The sequence below is a fragment of the Anticarsia gemmatalis genome, chromosome Z (assembly GCF_050436995.1).
Source record: "Anticarsia gemmatalis isolate Benzon Research Colony breed Stoneville strain chromosome Z, ilAntGemm2 primary, whole genome shotgun sequence".
NCBI classification, from domain to species: Eukaryota; Metazoa; Arthropoda; class Insecta; order Lepidoptera; family Erebidae; genus Anticarsia; species Anticarsia gemmatalis.
Window position 1 is genome coordinate 3,348,594 of NC_134776.1, and position 22,116 is coordinate 3,370,709.

A 22,116-nucleotide genomic window follows, 5' to 3' on the forward strand; every position below is an offset into this window, starting at 1 on the left:
ATTTCTCACCACCTTTTTAAACGCCAAATAGATTATAAACATTTTCTAAACTACGCACACACAATAATTTGATACTGTTAGGAGCTAGAGCAGAAATTATTCTCCTTTCTCAGTACAGTAGTAGTTAGGCATTGTGGTACAAAATTCAACAACTTCTTGTAGTTTGAGCGATAACGATGTACAAATATATGCAATAAAATACCCAACTCGTTATTTCGTAAATCTTGCCCGAGTTCTGTTTGCACCTCGTTAATGTTAGATTTCTACTACTAACTCTCGAACAAACTAGAATTCTCCGATTTCGACGCTAAGTTTGTAAGTTTATCAAAACGCAAGACTTGTAAACTACTTGGATAAAGTTTACGTGGATTTCTCGGTACCGAGATCACTTAGAGCACGTTTTACAGCTGAAGGTCGTTATGGAGATATTTCACACTCACAAACTTTCACGTTGCATTGCTATCTTATATTTTGAGAGCTCGATCAAACTTTTATTTGGACTGCTTTACTTCTTCGAGTTACGCGAGCCGGGTGGCTAGCTGATAGCGGCAGTTTCCGCGTTTTAGATATTTTATTGTTAGTCGACTACTTAACAAATAACTGGAGCACTCTTTAGCTACACTATCACATAGTCTTGTGTAGCTTTATTCTCCTACTTCTCGGCCAAACCTCCCCTTTCAAAAAACCATCGAGTAACTGAATTTACTCCTCAACACACATGAACCTTGCCCACGAAGGTATTACAACGCAAGTCAACCACTAATTGGAATGTCGTAAACAAAACTGGGAATGAGTAACAAAACTTTAAATGCAGTTGTTTATGCAATCGACGGCCCAAAAAGAACTAGCAAAAACAACGTACCGAACTCGTAAACAAACCTAAAATTGTTCGGCTCTCAGTACCAGTTAATTAGTTTTTCAAAATGCGAGTCCAGTTAAGTGACATAGGTAAAGTTGGAATAGAATTGTCGCTACGAATAACCGCGGTGCACGGTTCTGTTCAGTCTAAATCTGAAAATTCGTTAACAACTGCTAATTGACTCGCAGACCGCCTGAATTTCTATTTCTGTGGTCTGCCTCGCAAAGGGCTGGAAATATCGATACTTCTCAAACCATGAAGCACTATAATTAGTTTTAAAATGCACGAGCCAAATTAGTTTAGAAAAGCTGGAATCAACCAACCAGAATACGAAAAATAAATGCGAAACCTTTGTTTACTGAGGTTCCAGGACATAGCTTATTTAAAAATGATAGAAACGTTTGAATTTCTCAGGCTTCAGAACTAGATAAAATGGATTTAGAAAATCATGAAGTTTACTAGATATCTTTACATAATAGTATTTATAAGCTTCAAAACATAGCTTACTTACCAATGATATTTGTATCTCTTACCATTTCTCTTCACTTCATTAGTTTTACAACTAGATAATAAGATTTCGAAAATTATCAAGTTCACGCAGTCATGCATTGACTATTTCTTAAACAAATCCGCAGTTCTTAAGACTTATTCATGGTTATTGAAACTCCAATTACGATAACAGGATTGCTTCTCAATTTTGAATATGCGCTAATGCGCTGACTAAGGACATAGGCGAGAAACCCTAAGATTTTTATACTATTTCTTAAGGTTTTAATTTGAAACAAGACTTCGGTTAACTTAAAATCACTATATATCTTGTTACGTGAATTTCCCCAGTGCTCCATTTCAATACAGACACATTGTTTATTCATTTTCAATCGGTCAATTGGTAAAACTACTTTAAGGTTTTTATTTCTACTCCACTGTACTGTATTTCTATTGAATACTGCCTCTATGGCGCGGTCGATAGTGTATGCGAATGCCGTGTAGGAGGTCTCGGGTTTTAATCTCGGGTCGGGCTAAAAAGTTTTTTTTGAGTTTTCTGTTTATACATTCTTAGAGATTGGCGGGAGTTAGGAAGTTTAGGTCTTAGATCTCCGTGCCTCGGAGAGCACGTAAAGCCGTTGGTCCTGCACTTTACCTCTCTCTGGTCGTGTCGGTTTTCGCAATCTCACCGGATTATGAAAGTGAAGGAATAGAGAGTGTACCTGCGTATTGTGCACACACTTGGCCACTAAAAACAAAGTCCTGCACTGTTGGCTGGTTTCAATGAAACTGACCGCCGTAGCCGAAATCGGCCAGAATGACATCATCTTTTGATAACAAGTTTAGAATAATTACGCATTACTTTGATTATTGATCATTAAAAGTTAACATTGAAACATTATTACAACGAAAATACGACCTTATGACGTCACTGTGTCGTATTTCTATACTAAAATGTGTTTATGACATTTAAAACAAGTGGTTAATTTGACTGGGTAGCCCACCTTATTAAGCATGTAGAACTTAAGTAGTGAGTTGATATTAATCAATGTATTTAACCAACAGGAGTTACCTCAACTTCATGACGGAGGAGCTGAAGGACCCCTTCGTGAACCTCCCGAGGGCTATCTACATCTCCCTCCCCCTGGTGACGGGCATATACCTGCTAGCGAACATATCGTACCTAGCAGTTCTAGGCCCCACCGGAGTAATGGCGACTGAGGCCATTGCAGTTGTAAGTAATATTTACATTAATTATCCTTAAACTAGATATATAAGACTAGCTCGGAAAGGGGATAGAGCCTTATGAGAAGAGCTACCAACAAACACAGGGCCACTCTTTTCAAACACCAAAAAAATTACAATGTGGTTGATACAATCGATCATGTGAGGAGCTCCCAACAATCAGCGATATAGACTAAACATACAAAAATTTAGAGCAGTAATAGCCGAGTGGTATAAGTTAGCTACCTACCACGAAAGTGGATGCAGGTTCGAACCAGAGGCAACAGTCCAATGACTTTTCGAAGTTATGTTCGTAAGTATTAGAAATATTTAACACTTAGTCTAACAGTAAAGGAAAACATCGTGATGCAACTTTACATGCCTGAGAGTTCTTTTGAACAATTATAGAAGGCAGGTAACGTCCTCAACCCGCGATTGGCCTGCGTGGTGGACTCAAGGCGTAACCCCTACCTCTTTACGAGAGGAGACCCTTGCCCAGAATTAGGACATTTATGGGTTAATTTCTTCTTTTTACTAGGTATAGATCTACAAGACTGCCTGAGACTGAGGTCTCGCATCGAAAGAACTATTGATCTTTCTAATTTCTATTAGAATATTTCTCAATAGTAGACCGCAGTTTGGTATCGTGCCCAGTAAAAGGCAATAGGTTCGGTTTGCATGGGCTTAACATTGTTAACGGCGAAATGTGGATGTATTTCATACACATCTGCCTCCATCTTCGGAGATAACAGGATCTTCGACTTAGGAAGTTACAGTAAAGGAGTTGAATTATTTGCAAATGACTGGGTTCAAATGCCACTCATTCGACTACGAAAGGGGAGCGTCTACTACTGTTCTACTAGAACAAGTCTTCATTATGTATCGAGGTGATTGTGGTCCTCATAATTCATCAAGAGTTACCAGTGAAACCATCGGGAGCGAGGAATTTCCTTGGATCTTAAAGCAAAAATATTGCACTTATCTTCAAACTTGCATCAATAGGTCTAGGACTCGATTCCGAGATCGAGTGCTTCATAAGAAAATAACTCTATTGCCGGGTTTGCAATGAAGACTGAGTTTTTTTTTCGTCGTAGCAGTGGATTTCGATCACACATGGATTAATTAAGAATGAATTTATAAGAGGCATGTTTGGAGATGAATGGCAGTACACATACTTGAAATTATAAACTTCCAGGAAAAGGTTTTTGCAGTGCCTGTTATAACTTGCACTAGTCTACAAAAGAAAAGTTCGAGCACGCAGTCCATGGACTGCCAATCTATTGATGATATTTGAATGGAACAATCTATACTTCGAAAGAAACAAAAAATCGACTAGGTACCTTGTTCAAGAATGCAGACAAAAGCCTTCGATTGGCTTAAAAAAAATGAACTCTAGAATTATATTTACAGGTGATGTTCCGGATAGTAAGTGCTTCATTTGTTACAGGATTTCGCGGCCGCGTGCCTGGGCGTGCTGAAGTGGGCGATGCCCACCCTCGTGGCTGTGGCCATCGTGGGCGGCCTGTCGGTGCACATCATGGCGTCATCGCGCATGTGCTTCGCCGGGGCCCGCAACGGCCACATGCCCGAGCTGCTAGCGCATATCAACTGCAAATGCTTCTCGCCACTTCCATCGCTTATCTTCCTGGTAGGTGCTCTTGGTTTTATTATTATTATAGTTAATTAATTACAATTAATGCGCAACATACTTATATACATCATCGCATATTATATTTTGATGTGTCATGTCATAATTGTTATTAGTAACTAGGGTCAAAGATTTGAATCATATTTTTCTAAATTCAACGAGTAGTTTGCCATAGCGTTTGATACAATCTCAATAATTGTTATTTTAGGTCCTCATTGTACTGTACCCTACACATATATAACACCTAAACTAAGTATATAGTTGTGTAGAAACTTACCATTTATATAATAGGTTAACAAAACGCGTAATCTTGTACATGGCACTGGTACGCCGTCAATGTAGTTGATTGCCAGCACCAGTCGCTTAGCGTGTATCATTTGTCATCAAAACGCGATAACGCCTTGCTTACCCTACATTCACACGGGGGTAAATTTTGTCGTCTCTTATTTCTCTCTGATTTGAAAACACTAAACTTTTCGTTATGGCGCTGTCGTATCCGAATGCCCCGTATCTGACATCCGCCTTCGGTGCAGGTGTAAACGCAAGATTAGTTTACTAACGCAGTCTCGCCGCAAGATGCATTGTCGCTTAAATCGGAACTTACAATGCCGGTTCGGTTCAAGCCGCGAAATCGAAAATCAAATTTAGTAAGATTAGGTTTTTCCGTCGAATTATATAACCGAATATTCGTGTGGACTCTTCTTTAGAAATACAATTGCCACTTGACCTTATCTTTCGAAAATTTTGATCCGCAAGCTATGACACTACTCCGCGTGAACGTCGGGTAGGTAGGGTAACAATAAAACAACGCTAATAAATTGCGTGAATAAGTGATCACTAAACTATATTTAAAGGACTCATTTTATTGTATGTAGTAGAAATTAGTATATTATTATCATGTATCTACTAATATATTTGTAAAAAAAAACGTGTTATCTTGTACTCGGCTCATTGAAGCGTACAGTGGAGTTGTTTCTCCAGCACTAGCCGTTAAGCGTAATTTGTAAAAAAGCCAAAACATCCTGTCTAATCTCTATATAGTCTTTAGTCTCTCAAACAGATCCATAAAACACTGACAACTGTAGTATCCACACGGCGATTAACCGTTTACGCCGAAAACCTTGTGCGAATGCATGTGTAGTTATTATGTGTGTTATATTATTATATAAAATAAAATATTATCATATAAAACAATATATTATTATGTATAACAATATATTATCAATATAGTATTCCTGTATAATTTTACTACCGATTAAGCCATTTGTGTAGGCCATTAAAATACCATGAACGATGTAATATTTTAGAGAACTTTGCTGTAAGTGTAGACCTGATATAAAAAAGGGAATATTATCGTATAATATATTTTTTATAAACTTAATAATATATTTATGTAATGTATTCAAAGGTCTCCTCTTATAAACACCTATATGTTGGTTAAAAAAAGTAGTAGCTATAATATAATCTTGTAGAAACATTACGAACAAAATCTATATTTTTATAATCATAATACCTATTAACGGTTTTTAAAGGACCCATGATTATTTATATGTAGACTAGAAACAAGTATAATCTAGCTTTTACATCTTTAAATAAAACCCATTTGTAAAGGCCATAATATATAATAATAAAATAACGGTTATAGCACCAAAAATTTTAAAGGCACAACTTTATGATCGTATGTCAAAAAATAATAACTACAATATAATCCTGTAGAAAAATTACGAATCAAATGTATTTTTATAAACATAATATCAATAATTTATATTTAAAGGACTCATATACTTTATGTATTATGTATGTGTATTGTGTAGGCTAGAAAAAAAATTATAAACTTTTAACCACTTTCCAATATAGACATTTATGTAGGCCATCGTGTCCAAAATAGAACCAAAATTAAAAATATATATAATAACTTTTTGACAAGAATAGATTTTTATGAACTTAATCCCGCTAACTTATATTCCAAGAACTCGTATTAATGTATCTGTAGACTAGAAAAATAGAATCTTATAGAAGTGTTTAGCTAATTTAATACAATTTGGATCATAAAAATAAAATTATATAGATTTAAGTTTTAAAATATCACTTTGCCAGGAAATAAGACCACAATTATATAAAAAAAATATCTATATTTTTATAAACGTAATATCTACCACTATATTCAAGGACTCGGCTTTATGTATGTGTAGACTAGAAAAACAAACTTATTGAAAACATTTCCCAATATAATCGATAAGTACCTATCAATAATACAAAATATTATATTTCTAACACAATATATTAATTATTAAAAATAAATTGCTATGAAATTAGGACCACAAATAAAAAAATGTCACGATATTATAAACGTAATTCAATTATTTCATATTTAAAGGACTACTGTTTGTGTATGTGTAGACTAGGAAAAAATAAATAATCTTGTAGTAACGTTTCACTAAGAATCCACTTTAGTAGGCCATCAAATATTTGAAATAAAGTATTTCCAATCTTAACAACTTTAAAAAATACGCATACTTATATGAGAATAGGACCACAAATAGTAATAGTAATAACACTATGACAGAATATATTTTATTAAATATAATATGTACCATTACTGATATTAAAATGACTCCTCTATAATAATATATGTCCTCTATAATATACTCGCATGTGTAGACTAGAAAAAAGTATAATAATCTTAATCTTCTATTAACATATGTATTGATTATTTAATCCATTTTAAAAGCCACCGCTAGCAATACAAAATAATATATTTTTTAACTAAATTCAAACATTAGTTTTTTTTAAAAAAGCATCGCTTGAAAATAGGACCAGAAATTTATAAAAAATCGTATGACACAATATATTTTTATTATAATAATATAATATCATTGACTAATAATCCAAGAATTCATATTTATGTGTGTGTAGACTCGAAAATATTATTATAATTAAACATATAATCTTGTAGAAACATATCTAATAATATTAGACTAGCAGATGTGTTATTTAGGAAAACCAAACGATAGTCGTTGAATAATTCCGCCTATGTACTTTGTACACTCTTGTCCCCTATTTTAATATTAGGGGATACTTTTTTTTAAACTTTGAAATACGTACTGGTAATTAGACCGTACATACGTACTTTATTAAAAAACCTAAACGAATCTAGATCATCACGCACTTCCAAACAAACTTTCGTCCTCTATTTTAATCCCTTAGGGGTCGAATTCTAAAGAATCTTTTCCTAGCTTTGCCTAACACTATAAAACGATGCGTAATAGAAAATATCAAGTTTCTAATAACTTTTAAATTTGACTGTTCGCTGGTATGTACGTCAGATAGTCGTTAATTCAGTATCCCCTTTTATATACATGTGTCATAGAAAATAATATAGTAGGTATATAGCAAACAGATGTAAAGAAAGATAGATAGAAACTTGAGATAGAAGAAGGAGATTATTATCAGTCGATTACAAAATAAGTATTCCCTTTTTTATATAGATAGATTTTTGTAGGCTACACAAATATTGATGTTAAAATATTTTCGTAAAAAGACTGAAAATATATTTTAAGAATACGCACTGCGAAAAAATTGTGCACAAATTGTTTATTCTTAATTATTTGTCAACATACTTATTTATTTAATACACATGTATAAATAATATTTGGTAATTTATAAAAAGAAATGTTATTATAGATATACAAAATAGTTTACATTTTATACCAAATAATATTAAATTTATTTAAGAAAATGTGCGATTAGTATTCTATGTCAGCACTTTTAAGATGCCAGCGTTTACATTTACATTTTTTTGTTTTGTTTTTCGTAGTTAGAAATTGATGTTGTGTCACAACGCCGAATGGCGAAACCAGTAGTTAGAAAATAAAGCCTTGCTCCTGATGCAGGACCTGGCTCTTAAACGAATAGCCCTCCTCGACATTGAGAGACGGCCTGTAGTTAGTTGATGCTTTTACGGAAACAACTCCTCGTCACAGTAGGTGCTCGAGTGAGTTTCCGACTAATGCACTGGTTGTAAATCAACCTCTTGCGTAAAGTCTCCCCGACAAGATCGGTGCGGAGCATGCACTAGTTGTAAGTGAACGCCATGCGTAAAGTCTCCCCGCAATAGGCGCGGAGCATGCACTAGGTGTAAGTGAACGTTATGCGTAAAGTCTCCCCGCAATAGGCGCGGAGCATGCACTAGGTGTAAGTGAACGTTATGCGTAAAGTCTCCCCCCAAAATTGGCGCGGAGCATGCACTAGGTGTAAGTGAACGTTATGCGTAAAGTCTCCCCCCAAAATTGGCGCGGAGCATGCACTAGGTGTAAGTGAACGTTATGCGTAAAGTCTCCCCCAAAATTGGCGCGGAGCATGCACTAGGTGTAAGTGAACGTTATGCGTAAAGTCTCCCCCCAAAATTGGCGCGGAGCATGCACTAGGTGTAAGTGAACGTTATGCGTAAAGTCTCCCCCCAAAATTGGCGCGGAGCATGCACTAGGTGTAAGTGAACGTTATGCGTAAAGTCTCCCCCCAAAATTGGCGCGGAGCATGCACTAGGTGTAAGTGAACGTTATGCGTAAAGTCTCCCCCCTAAATTGGCGCGGAGCATGCACTAGGTGTAAGTAAACGTTATGCGTAAAGTCTCCCCGCAAGATCGGCGCAGAGCATGCAATAGTTATAAGTCAGCGTTATGCGTACAATCTCCCCGACATGATCGGCGCGGAGCGAGCACTAGTTGTAAGTCAGCGTCATGCGTAATATCTCCTCGACAAGATCAGCATGGATCGAATATATATAAATATATACAATAATATTTTATTGTCTGATTATTTTATTACTGTATTATCTATACCTGAAACGTTACAAATGCCTGTAAAACTATTATATAAATGTAAATATGTACATAATTTATGTCATCCATTCGTGAGACTAAACAAATTCTCATTAAAAATGTAACATCTGGAATATATGTATGTTGTGCAGTATTGTTACTTAAGTCAATTGATTTTCATAATTTTATAAAACCAAGTGCACCTACTGAGTCCTAGACGGAAGTTCACCAAGCCAATATGCCCATGATGTAGTGTAGGAGTGAAGGACGGGTACCACGCAAAAATAACGTGACCTAGTCCGATTACTTCCTTCCTGCATTGCATGTTCGGGTGAAGCGGTGAGCAACTGTCGTTGGTGCTCACGCCCTACTTTTCACCAACAGATGGTGATATCAATCATCATGCTGGTACCAGATAACTTAACATCGCTGATCACATACTGCACGGTGGTGGAGTCCTTCTTCACGACGCTTAGCTGCAGCGCCGTTCTGTGGCTGCGTTACAAGAAGCCGCATCTAGTTAGACCTATTAAGGTATGGCATCTATTTTATTGTTTATTTTAAATTGCAGGTACTGATTGATATGCCTTTGATGCAGTCTTGAAACGAGTGTGTGATGCTGGTTTTTTACTTTACGTAACCCTCGGTGGCCGGCTATGCTATTGATTAAGAATCTAAACTCGAGATTCGGCTATCAAAATGGATCTACATTTTGGTAAATTTAGTAGCAGTGTAAAAGCCTTCAGGCGGCTTGAAGAATTTTTAACTTGATAAACTAATAGGATTGTCCTGATGTTGCGGTGGAATTTAAAGCTTATTTTAAAACTTGACGCTAGGTAAAATGTTGCAGCAATATTCTCGTACATAAGATAAAAAAGTCGTTCGTTCAGCTCACCTCCGACGGATATAGAACAAATGTAATTATCGTTTTCTGTAATAAGGGGCGAAGCTGCAGCAGTTAACTAGATTAAAGGCGTGGCCAGAGGCTAGTGAGAATTTTCTTTAACCCAATAACAGTTTAACTGACGTGCAAACTGAACGGCATCCGCTCCTGTTGCTTCTGGGAATATTCCATGCACAAATCCGCACTAAAATTACTGAGGCGTGAGCAACAGTGGCTGTAACGTACGACCAGCTGGACTGAACATTTATGCTTGGCACAGGAATTATGTCCTGAATAAGGACATTCATTTCAAGAAACATCCTTAAGTTGTTAGCTTCATTTTTGATTCCTGAAGATTTTAATACGAGCAACTTTAAAGAGTAAAAAAAGAGTAAACTTTAGATTTACCTATGACTATTATCAACAAATAGTCCCAGTTTGCAACTAAGCCTTTGATAAGCTTACCCAAGAAGGTATATGCTAATGAAGCTTTCGTCATAGGTCCAACTGTGGATGCCCATCGTGTTCGTGTCGGTCAGCACAGTGCTGCTCGTGGTGCCGATCCTGAGCGAGCCTGTGGCGGTGGTGGCCGGCGCGCTGATGACGCTTGCGGGCGTCCCGGTCTACTACGCCTTTATCAAGAACAGGCCGAAGTGCGTGGCGCGATTTTCCAGTGAGTATACAACCCTATTATATTAAAAAACTTAGCTATTATGCAAACATAGTCCTTCTTCTTATAGCATAATTAATGATCCTCAAAAGAAAGAAGAGTAAAAATTGTATCGTCGAGAAATGTTCAATGAACATTTAGAAGTGAAAGGTTCTCTTACGATGTTTTCCTTCGTCGTTCTCGTGTGTGTTAAATAAGACTTCGGAAAATAAGATGGGTTTTCCACCATACCTTCTAAGGGCGTATTCACAGACTACGAAACTTTATATCTTCAAGAACGGGTGGATCGGTATCTACGCTATTCTTCTAACTTAATTCAACCGTAACAGCTGCAAATCTTCAAAACTTGAATCTGAGAGGTTGCATCATAGAAGTGGTATTTAAAATAGGAGAGAGAGAGAAAGAGAGTGGAATTCTCTAAAAGCTAAGGTCAACATAATCATAACAGAACAATTGATATATAGCTCTACAGACCTACAAGTAATACTGCTATTGAGATTTCCTTGCAGACATTTCATTGTTTGACCCGCGAAGTCGTAAAAAATTGAAGGTCATTAACGAGTATTATTTTTCGCAGTCAATTTCACGCACTTCTGTCAGAAGCTGCTGTTATCAGCCGTGGAAGATAAAGAAGAGTAAAAGACACGTGAGGATACGTAGTCTAAGTCTTAGTATGTAATTAATCCATCAAAAAAATCGGGTCTCCCCTAGGTATAAATCCTTTAGTCTTAGGTGTAAGCTGGTTTTCAGTCATCTAACAACACTACATTAAATCTAATCATCCTAACAGTCTGGTGACTGCAACTTAGCGTGTATGTAGCGTGCATGTTTGTTGCTGAAATCGGCTGTTAGAATGTTAGTTTTATAGTAGTCGTTCTCGGATGCCTGAACACCATCCTTACCTAGATCTGTATCGACGTTTCTATGTCGATCTGAGTCTAGCCTAACCAAATACATACATTTTTTGATTATTTATAAAAATCTATGTGCTCGGTTAGGATGATAGTTTTTAATGCATTTATCGGCCGGAGTGCATTCAATTGACATAGTACGGATCGCACTGTGTCACCAAGCACAGACGCGTATCTATGTATTACGATGTTGGATCAGAGATCGCCGTAGTGCAATGAAAACTATCCCGAAAGAATAATGTGTACACGAAATGACAAAGCACATAGCATATTATTCTACAATATCTACAAAGTGGAATTGGCAAAAATTTACACTTTAATATGAAGACGGCATCTAAATGTGCAGAGTAGAACACCTACGCTCATTGTTTTTTTTAAAGGCCACCTTATAATTTGACCTTTTTATTTCGTATTTATCATTTGTGTAAATAGTTAACGTTTTTTATTATTTAGAAACGACGGCATTTAACATCGCTTTCACGGTCGGGGACGAGGAGTTTGTTTAGTTGCATGCTACTAGTTTATTATTGTTATGTTCACCCGCGCGTGCAGCTCGCACGTATCGCTACTACGCGCGAGCTGCACGCGTGTCACTTCTGTGGCCTCCTTAGTTGTGCTGGGAATTTCAGTTTTCTCAAAGGTCATTTTAGTTTTCCCAGTGTTTAGGTTTTATTTTCATTTGCATCAGCCGTCGTAAAAAAAACTTCCCCAAATTGTACATTGAAGGAAAAGCTACGTTAAAGACTTGATGTTGTAGGTAAGTGAGCGCAAAGCTACTTAGTATAAGTAGGTATAAGATTGCGATTTATAGTAGGATAGGCGCATTTTAGTTCTTCTGTCTCGTACTATCCACATCTATGATATTACACAGTTTGTAAACGTGCTTTTAAAGCCAACGAATGTATTGAATGAACGTTTCATATAGTAACATACACTCTTTCTAAAAATATTAAATGTTGAAATTGATTTCTGAAGTCAAAAGTATGTCGGTGCCTTACAAACGAGGCTTGTTTCGAACTGAAGAGTTTTGATATAGACTGCATATATACTCATACAATATTAATTGTATAATATGTCTGTCTTTTATAAATATTTATATTTATACTACTCTACATTGTGTAATATCGGGCTAAATTTTATTTGGTTGCCGATGTTAGTAACTATCTTGTAGGCGGTAAATCTTTTTACCGACGTTGTACAATAGGGTAGCACGTTGACCGAGCTACCTCGCGAGGTATTGTCGATATTGCCTCCAAGAGAACTCCAGTCTTTGAGGTTTTCTAATAAGGGTTTATGCTAAGATTCGCCCTGAGTGAACATGCCAGGGAGCGGCATAGAGGAAATGAGAATTTATATCGAGACTACATCAGTCGGTTATTAAAGGCTCGAACAAACGTTTGAGCGAGAACGTGATAAAGCTTAGTAAAGAAAGCATCTTGAAAATAATAGCGCATTCACGGGTCACTATGGCACCGACAAACTAGAAGCTAAAGATGCTTGTCACCATGATGATGCAAATGTAATGTGAGTCCAACTCTTAGTGAAAGAAAAAGATGGGTCTTGTAAGGAACTGCTTCCATAGAGAAACATAGGGAAACGAATCAGTCTCGCTGCGCCCATAGGGGTCTGAAGTGACTAAGTGGGGGGCGATAGGAAAGAGATCAACATGGTCGAAGTGTCAATGGGACTCAGGCCGCATCCCCACTCGTATGATGAGATGCCTCGCGATGTAGCTCGGTCAAATATCGATGTTTATAATAAGTATATGTACTTTATCGTTCAATTGTACTTAGACTATAAGGAATGAAATCGAGTGCTATGGTGTGGGAATGAAATTTCGTAAATATCAGTTGGTTGTCTGTAAGGCAAGTTGATGGATAGAACAGAAGGACATAGGCGATGGAATGTGGGACCTCGCCTATGTTGTACAACTTGCGTACGATGCCGCCAGTAGAATTTGGAGTATGTATTATGAATAATTTGAATCCGAAGTAATAATTGTTTATACATATTATTATGATTTAAACATCGACATCTTCATTGCTGAGGATCTTGATGACATTATTTTATTATATTTGTAAATTGTTTTTCCCTACCCACTGATGATTTGGTCAGTTTAAATGTCTTATATTGTTCAGTTCATTGCGTATTACAGAGATGTATTATTTTGAATCTGGATATAATTTAATTGATTGCATTAGTGACAAATACGAATTCTGCTGGCGGCGGAAGCGCGGTTGGCAAGACGGGGGATTAAATGGAATGTTATGGGGAGTAAAAGGCGAATTGGTTGTATAGGAATGTTAGATGTAATTAGATTTAACTAGACATAATTAGAAATAAGAGATTTCTATTTTTGCACTACAGAGACCTATTGTCGTGAGCGCATGGAAGGATATATGACACCAAACCGATGATCCTCATTGCTGTTATATTTTTGACATATTTTCTTTCATGCAATCGCGGTGTTGTTATTATTCAACCAGTATTTATCAAGATGAGTGTGGTGACTCTGTAATTTAAATATTGGTTGAATAACTTTGAATTTTATCATGTTATGAAGTTTGCAAATTTTTCACTAGAGAGCAACAGTTGATTTGATTTACAGAAATTGCTCGCTCCAAATTCTTTATATTGGTTTTAACTATAGAACCACTCGGTTCAAGGTTTACGTATTCGGCAGTTTTTTTTTTTGAGTGATTTCTTATAGCTTGTCAGCTGTTGCTACACAGTCGGTTGTCTACATGTGTACAAACGCCAGTTGGAGGCTTCGGTCAGAGCATATGGGCAGGAAAGGCAAAGCTTGTAGCAAACATAACTCAGAGACCAGTCTATAGACCGCTATGTGGTATTCGTACTGAGCGTCTCTTGACAAAGCTGCTAATTAGCAGCCAGAACTCCATCAGCCTCTTGTAAAAGCTAGTTCAGAACACCAAAGTAACGTCAACATTAAATTGGCCACTTGAAAAATAGTCACCGTCAGTCGTATTTCAACTAAAGTTTGAATTGTTGCGAAGTCTTTGTCTGCACACTGTTCATGCGCTTTGGCTCTCAACGCCAGGCACAAGCAAAAAAACATCATTGCTTTGTATACACGCATTTATGGAGATAATTCTTTATTTCGTTTCGACGCAAATTAAAAACTTTGGTCGCTCAAACATTCACGAAGACCATTGCGCTATCATTAATTTAGACTTTTCGAAATTATTTAGTTATTAAATTTATGCCAATATTTCTATTGTGTTGTTTTTTTTTTGGGTGAGCATATTAGAAATTGCTTGACAGGTTGTAAAACCTTGACTAACCCGAAGACAACTCGGGAACTTGTGATGAGCAGTTGTACAACTGACTGCCTGAACCATCTAAACAAGCAATGCTCGACCTTAACTTAACATTAGTTTCCTACTTTCAATATTTTGGCAATTTTTTTCTAACAATTATTATTAATTACTTAAATTATACTAATTTTGACAATTATGTATGTTTAGTTCTTGGCTACGTCTATATAAATGCGTATATACATGCTACGGTAAGAGGCACTCTGGTGACTATCTTAGAGGGTTAATAATGTACCATTACTATGATCGAATATGTTAAATAGGCACCTTTACTGGCCCCTAAAAATAATAGTCTAAATGACCCCCCGAAATTCAAACAATAGTCTTGAAAAAAATAAAAAATACATTCAAAAACGATTAAATGTTAGGCGGTTTAAGTTCCGTTGCGTGGGCTTATGCGTTTCTAAAGTTTAACATTTATAATTTTGGTTATACGAAATAATAGTCAAGGTATTCTTTTTATTAAAATATTAAGTTTTTTGGTTTCGACGTTAAAATTAAACCATCTTGGTCCGGCACTTCATAACTTAAATAATAGGCATGAATGAAATTACCGTTTAAAATATGGCCATCTTACGGAAAATCGGGTAGTTGCCGTTTATTTAAAGTTTAATTACTTTTTATAATTTCATTAATTGAAAGTTAATATATTTCGATTATTTTTGCAAAAATAAAATTGATTTTATTTTTCATATTGCGAAGTAATGGCGTCAGCCGTCAGTTAGGTATTTTATTTGAAAACTCATTTTTATCATGATTTCGTAAGGTTTTATTATTTTATAAGATTTTTACATTATTCATCCATTTCGGAAATAGTTCAGTTATTGGAAATCATCATCTTCATTGTTCTTGCATTGATTTAAAAAAAAATCTCTTAACATACGAATTACTTTTTCATATTTGAAATAGTTTCTTTTGTAATTATTCTTATCAACAGTATTCAACAGTATCAATTTATTTTTACGATGACGCCATTATACATTCGTTACGTATTTGTTCATACAGTTTATTCATCTTTAGGTTTTATAATACCTAGGTTTTTAAACATGTTTATTTTAATTCAAAAATATTCTCACGTTACCGATTTAAACATAATATACTGAGTTACGTCATAATTTTATCGGATTATTTTATTAAAATCATCATCTTTAGTTTATCAGTTACTCCGTATAATTATTTCTAGTTATTTAAAAATAATTCTGTTACAAAAAACACTGATATAATTTCACTACCGGCAACATTTATTAATTTTAATAATTTCAAAATTATTTACGAATATGTTTCTCTTTAATTTTATTTCTAATGATTTAATTACAAATAACACTGATATAATTTCACTACCGGCAACATTTTATTCATTTAAATATTAATATTAGTCATTTTTATTCATTTAAATAGTTTTTAAAAGTCATTTACGAATATGTTTCCCTATAATTATTTCGAATTACTTAATTACAAAAAACACTGATATAATTTCACTACCGGCAACATTTTATTCATTTAAATAATTTACAACTATGTTTCCGTATAATTATTTCAATTTTCTTTTTTATTACAAGAATCACTGATATCATTTCACTACCGGCAGCATTTCATACATTAAAATTATTTAAGAATCATTTATGAATATGTTTCCGTATAACAATTTAAAAATGATTTAATTACAAAAAAACGCTGATATAATTTTACTACCGGTAACATTTTATTCATTTAAATAATTTAAGAATGGCATTTTCGAATATGTTTCCGTATACCTAATTATTTCTAATAATTTTAGAATGTTTTTAATAATTGCAAAAAACACTGATATAATTTCACAACCGGCAACATTTTATTCATTTAAATAATTTAAAATCATTTACGAATATGTTTCCGTATAATTATTTAATAACAAAAAACACTGATATCATTTCACTTACGGCAACATTTTATTCATTTAAATAACTTAAATATAATTTACGAATATTTTCCGTGTAATAATTTCTTATTATTTATTTACAAAAAACATTGATATAATTTCACTACCAGCAACATTTTGTTTATTTAATTAATTTATAATAATCATTTACTAATATATTTCAGTTCTATTTCTAATAATTTTATCAGTTACAAAAACACATATAATTTCACGTCCGGCAACATTTTATTCATTTAAATTATTTTAATTATAATTTTGCGTACGTGTTTCAGCATAATTATTTCTAATTATTTAAAATATTTAATTACAAAAAACACTGATATCATTTCATTACCGGCAACATTTAATTCATTTAAATAATTTTAATTACCATTTGCGAATATGTTTCGGTAAAATTTCAATACATAAAAAACTGATAATAATTTCAATACCGGCAACATTTTATTCGTTTAAATTATTTAATTAATTATTAACGAATTTTACTAATATGTTAAAAATCCGGCCGTTAAATATTAATTTGATGCAGGCAACTACCCGATAGTACCTACTTTCATAAGTGATCATAGTAAAAAGCAGTCGGTTGGGAGGGAAATGTTTCACGTCACTGTTCTCGGTTTATTCTCCAGACGCAATTTTATCTTATTTTCTATATTAATTATACATTTGGATGATAATTCGACATTTACACAATATTTTTGAAGCATTTGGTATAACAGTTACTTTTCAAAAAACAATAGTTAAGTTTCAGTTTCGAAATTGAGCAACAAAATTTTATTCAGTTGTTCTCTTTATTACTTTCAAAACATTAAGAAACAATAAACAATAGAAACAGCATTTAATATCAATGTCAAAGTAAATCTGGAATTCGGAACTAAAAATACAACATTTGACACATTGGCAAAAAGCACATTTGAAATAGACAAAGAAAACCAAATTGCATTTAGAACAAACATCCAAATTACGAAACAAAACAATCTCAAATCAAAGCTGGAATTCAAAACTAAAAGTCAAACATTAGACACATTGGAATAAAAGCACATTTGAAATAGAAAAAAAATAGGCATTTTTGAAACAGACACAAAACATTTTGAAACAAAAAACAGGATTTAAATAATCTTACTTGCGTCAGTGAGATAAAGTCGTGTTTCAGTTGATAGAGCATCCAACTCCCTCTGTAAAGTGATAGTTGGTCAGCAGACGTCATCGTTTGCAGCCCCTTCTGTCCTTTCCCGGCTGTCATTATACATTCTCTTTACGGCAGTTCACCTTGCGTGCCTGCTACCCTTAAGTTAGGTGTAAGGAAAGTGCCCCCAGCTGTACATACGACATGGGGATGACATAGTTAAGTTAGGGTTAGTTAGGATAACAACGCGGTTTTTTAATGCCGTATTTATGGTATCTTGCTGTTTTGTGTCGCACGTTGGTCAAAGAGAAGTCTCCTGTGTTTTTTTTATGGAAATGTCAATTTTTTTCGTTGTGAAGAAGGTTTTTTTTTTTTGGTACTCTTGATTTACAATTTGTTTAAATGATTGAGAGTATCTTGCTTTAAATTTCGTGGTTATTAATTTGACTTGATTTGAAGGGGTTTTTAAAGGAGTTTATGTTTAGGTTTTAGTGGAAATAGTTTGGGTTTTCTTTTAATTCATCACATTTTTTTGTTATTTTTTGATTGGGTAAGTTCATTACAGTTTCTTATGATAGGTTTACCTTCTTCAGGTTTTTATATTAGTACAGATTTTTCTGAGTTATTTAACATTTCCATATCGTTATGTATGGTTATTTTAAACCAAAATAGATTTTGTTGTTTTACTGTACCGGCAGTTTAAAGTGGTTATAATTTCGTAAATTCTTTATATTATTTGATTTACTGTAAAAGATAGTTTCTTTGATTTTATATTAACACATTTAGAACAAATAACAGAAAAGAACTTGAATTCGTTTTACGAGTATATTAGTTTCTCTAAGTTTGATTACTTTTTGTCGATTTTAACCAACAAGTTTTCAGTTTACATCACTTGGAATAGTAATGAGTTCAGAAATTACGTATTTTATTTTAACATTTTAAAGGAAACTTCTCTAAGACAACAGATACTAACTGACACTTAACATCTCGACATAAAACGTGAAGTGAGGGTGACAGAGAGCTCCACTGTACCATATAGACTTGACATAAGGAGTAAACTCTTCACCTGAAGCTAAGCAAATATCGTAGACATGGTTTTACAACAACTCAGCGTTCTAGCATAAGTTAGGTAGGACACCACGTATATCATAATTTAGCTTTAATTTAAATTAATTAAATATAATATAAATATAAGGTAGGATCAAAACACTGAGTCATAAAAAACTTGAAAATACTCCAAAAAATGCATTTTATATGAAGTGAAACGGTTCAAAACAGCTTGTTAGAAATCATTTGTTTCGACAAGTCATCTCTTGCAATGCATTTTGTACTGTAATGCTATTATAAAATACATTTTGAATTTTCTCAGTTCTTTGTGATCGGTGTCAGCTGGTCAAATAGGTACAGTCGCTCGCAAATATGGGTAGTACATAAAAGTGAACTGAAAATCTGGTGCAGCAAAAACGAAGTAAATTTAAAATTGTAGGGTGTAATATTCGACTGATATTTCGATAATGGGGGTTTTATATCTTGATCGGGGTTTAGGTATTGAATTTAAGGGCGACTGTACTTTAGATAGGTTTTTGACAATGTGAGGTTTATTTTTCGCTGCTGTGGATAGACTTGGGTTGATGGCTTGTTGAGCCCTGGCGTTTTATAGCCGTTCAAATTACGCTTTTAAGACAAAGAACTTTAAGGTAAATTTTATCTGCACAAGTTGTTGATGTGAAGTTAAAATTGACATTATAGGGCATGTTTTAAAATCATATTCTGAGTGAGAAGCGCGGTTCCGAGTCGTGAACGAAACCATTATAGTATGAATACGAACGTGCGCGAAACAAGGCTCCCCCACGCAGGCGCCTTATTATAGTTGTCGAAAATATAGCATGCGTTACTGTGACATCTGTCTTCAGTAGCAGAGTGGCATAAACCGTCTATTTGAAATGATGATCGTTATAATCGAGTTGACTGTTTGTAGAATTGTCGGTAAAAGTGGGTAAAGGTAGTAGGTAGGTAGGTGAGTGGTTAGTCAGCTGTTTTACCAACAATTCTAAAAATTGCAACTCGATTACATCGATTATTATTTCAAATATACGGTTTTAATGTGCCACACTGACTTACATTTTGTATTAGGATGTCATGACATAATCGCAGCTGCGTGTACCTACATGATCATCCTGATACAAAATGTACTGAGAACAGATATGGTAGTAACGCAGGCGATATTATCGACCTACGATAACGCGCTTGTGTGGGGGAGCCTTTAACTTGTTAAAGTTGATTGTTGGGTGGTCGTTATTGTTGAAGTTTATTTTTGTACTTTTATACCAACTGTTATTGTTATATATTCGCTAGCGTTCGGGATAGTACTGGTTATCAATCAACAGCGGTAAAAAATACGTTTCACGTTTGAAAAAACCTGTAAGTTAGTTGTAAATGTTGTATTTATAAGTTTGTTTTTAAAAGGAACAATAATTATAGACTTTGAAGGTCCGTTGACCCCACCAACGGCCTGTAGCGAGGCTCAAGATCAGTAGCGATACGTTACACTATGAGGATCGTCGTATATTATTTTTCTATGATTTTGCATATTAAGTTTTGGGGAAACTGAATGATCTTACTCCCCCTTCACTCGCTGCTGTGATTGGTCGAGTTGCTGACGTCATTGTTCATTGTTCCTTTTAAAGACCAGTGATACTCAACCTTTCTTTTGGAAAGACCACAAAAATTGTTATTTTGGTCCGCGGCTGTAGTATTATGTTTGATCATTTGCGTATTGTATAATTATCTTAGTTAATTTTAAATTTACGACTTGTTTCAAAAACTTTGTAAATCTGTCTGGAGCTTTATATATGGTTAGCAGTTTTATATTCATTATGAACTTTAGCTTTTTACATATCGAACAAAATTTAATCTGCAATATGTTACATATTTGGGAATTATTTTCTTACTAGTTCTTACCATTCTTATAAGTTTGAGTGGCCGCATTCAGTCGCGGGCCGCAGGTTGAGTAAAGCTCTAATTTAGACCAATAGTGTATAAGAATATATGATCAGAATATATTATATTATATATTAACCCGTAGTGAATTGATGTTAGGATATAAGATTGTATTTAATTTGTATTTCACTTATGTCCTTTTTGTTGTGATTTTGTATACCTCTATCCTAATTTTTCTAATAATATTGTACTGAATTTTGTATTAATTATGATCTGTTTTTGATCTGACTTTGTGTGCCAAATAACTTTTTTGAACTTGTTTGTATTTTCTTAGGATTTTTGTATTTACTTACTTAGGTTTTTTAATTGTTTTATTAAATCTTTCGGCCATATTTACTTGTTTTTATTAAGAATACCTAACCCTGAAAACTGAAACATGAATACACATAATTTACATAGTACACACTAATACACACAACTACTCAGTAAGAAAGCCTGGCTTAGACTGGCTATTCGTTGCTTTACCATACTTATATACTCTGTTTGAAGAAACTCATTTAAAAGCTCAGTAAAGTCAAAAAGTATTAGTGCATTACTACACATACAGTTTCTCTACCTTAGCCTGGTGAAGTGTCCCACTGCTGGCAAGAGGGAAAGCATTTGCCTAGCAGTGGTACACAACACACAGGATACAGTAAATTTGAAATAATTAAAACATTGATTATTATTAACTAATTACACATGTTTTTTACTCATGTGCCACAACTATGATCACAGTTTAGCTTTCTTAACTAGGTAGGAATCAAATGGTAATTTTATCAACACCTATAAAGCAGCGTGGAGAAAGACATTGTAAGTATGATTTTGTGAATAATACAATCACGTACATAGGGCTATTAAGATAGGCATTGTGATAGGTACCTATCAGATTGTATGAGTGTAGACAGAAATAAGCTCAGAGTAAATCTGTATTGAAAGTATTATTAAAATATCTATTAACAATTATGCTAGTAGGAGAAAATAAGCTCAAGAGATAACTTATACTGATGCAAATATCTACTAAACAAATATGATAGTTGTAGCTTAAAGACAGATGGCCTTTTATCAATAAGTAGTTCGAGTCACTGAGGATAGAATTCTAGGCAGACACCATATTACCAAAACCTTGATAAATATTATAGCGATAGTGGAATATGAATACACTGATAAATATGAATAATTTAATATAATTGGACAATTGACAACTCACACACGTTCATTTAATTCCAAACTAAGCAGAGCTAGTACTATGGTAACC

General features: G+C 34.4%; 1 protein-coding gene across 1 annotated transcript in view; it reads left to right on the forward strand.

The window, feature by feature from the left end:
- The window catches only part of gb (solute carrier family 7 member genderblind), a 100,577-nt gene extending 84,581 nt beyond the window's left edge, over positions 1-15,996 (forward strand). Inside the window, exons 6-10 of the mRNA XM_076134560.1 lie at positions 2,411-2,579; positions 4,017-4,217; positions 9,421-9,570; positions 10,421-10,592; positions 11,167-15,996. Of these exons, the coding sequence (XP_075990675.1) occupies positions 2,411-2,579; positions 4,017-4,217; positions 9,421-9,570; positions 10,421-10,592; positions 11,167-11,228 (754 nt within the window). The 3' untranslated portion in view covers positions 11,229-15,996. The remainder of the gene's footprint in view (positions 1-2,410; positions 2,580-4,016; positions 4,218-9,420; positions 9,571-10,420; positions 10,593-11,166) is intronic.
- The last annotated feature ends 6,120 nt before the right edge of the window (positions 15,997-22,116 follow it).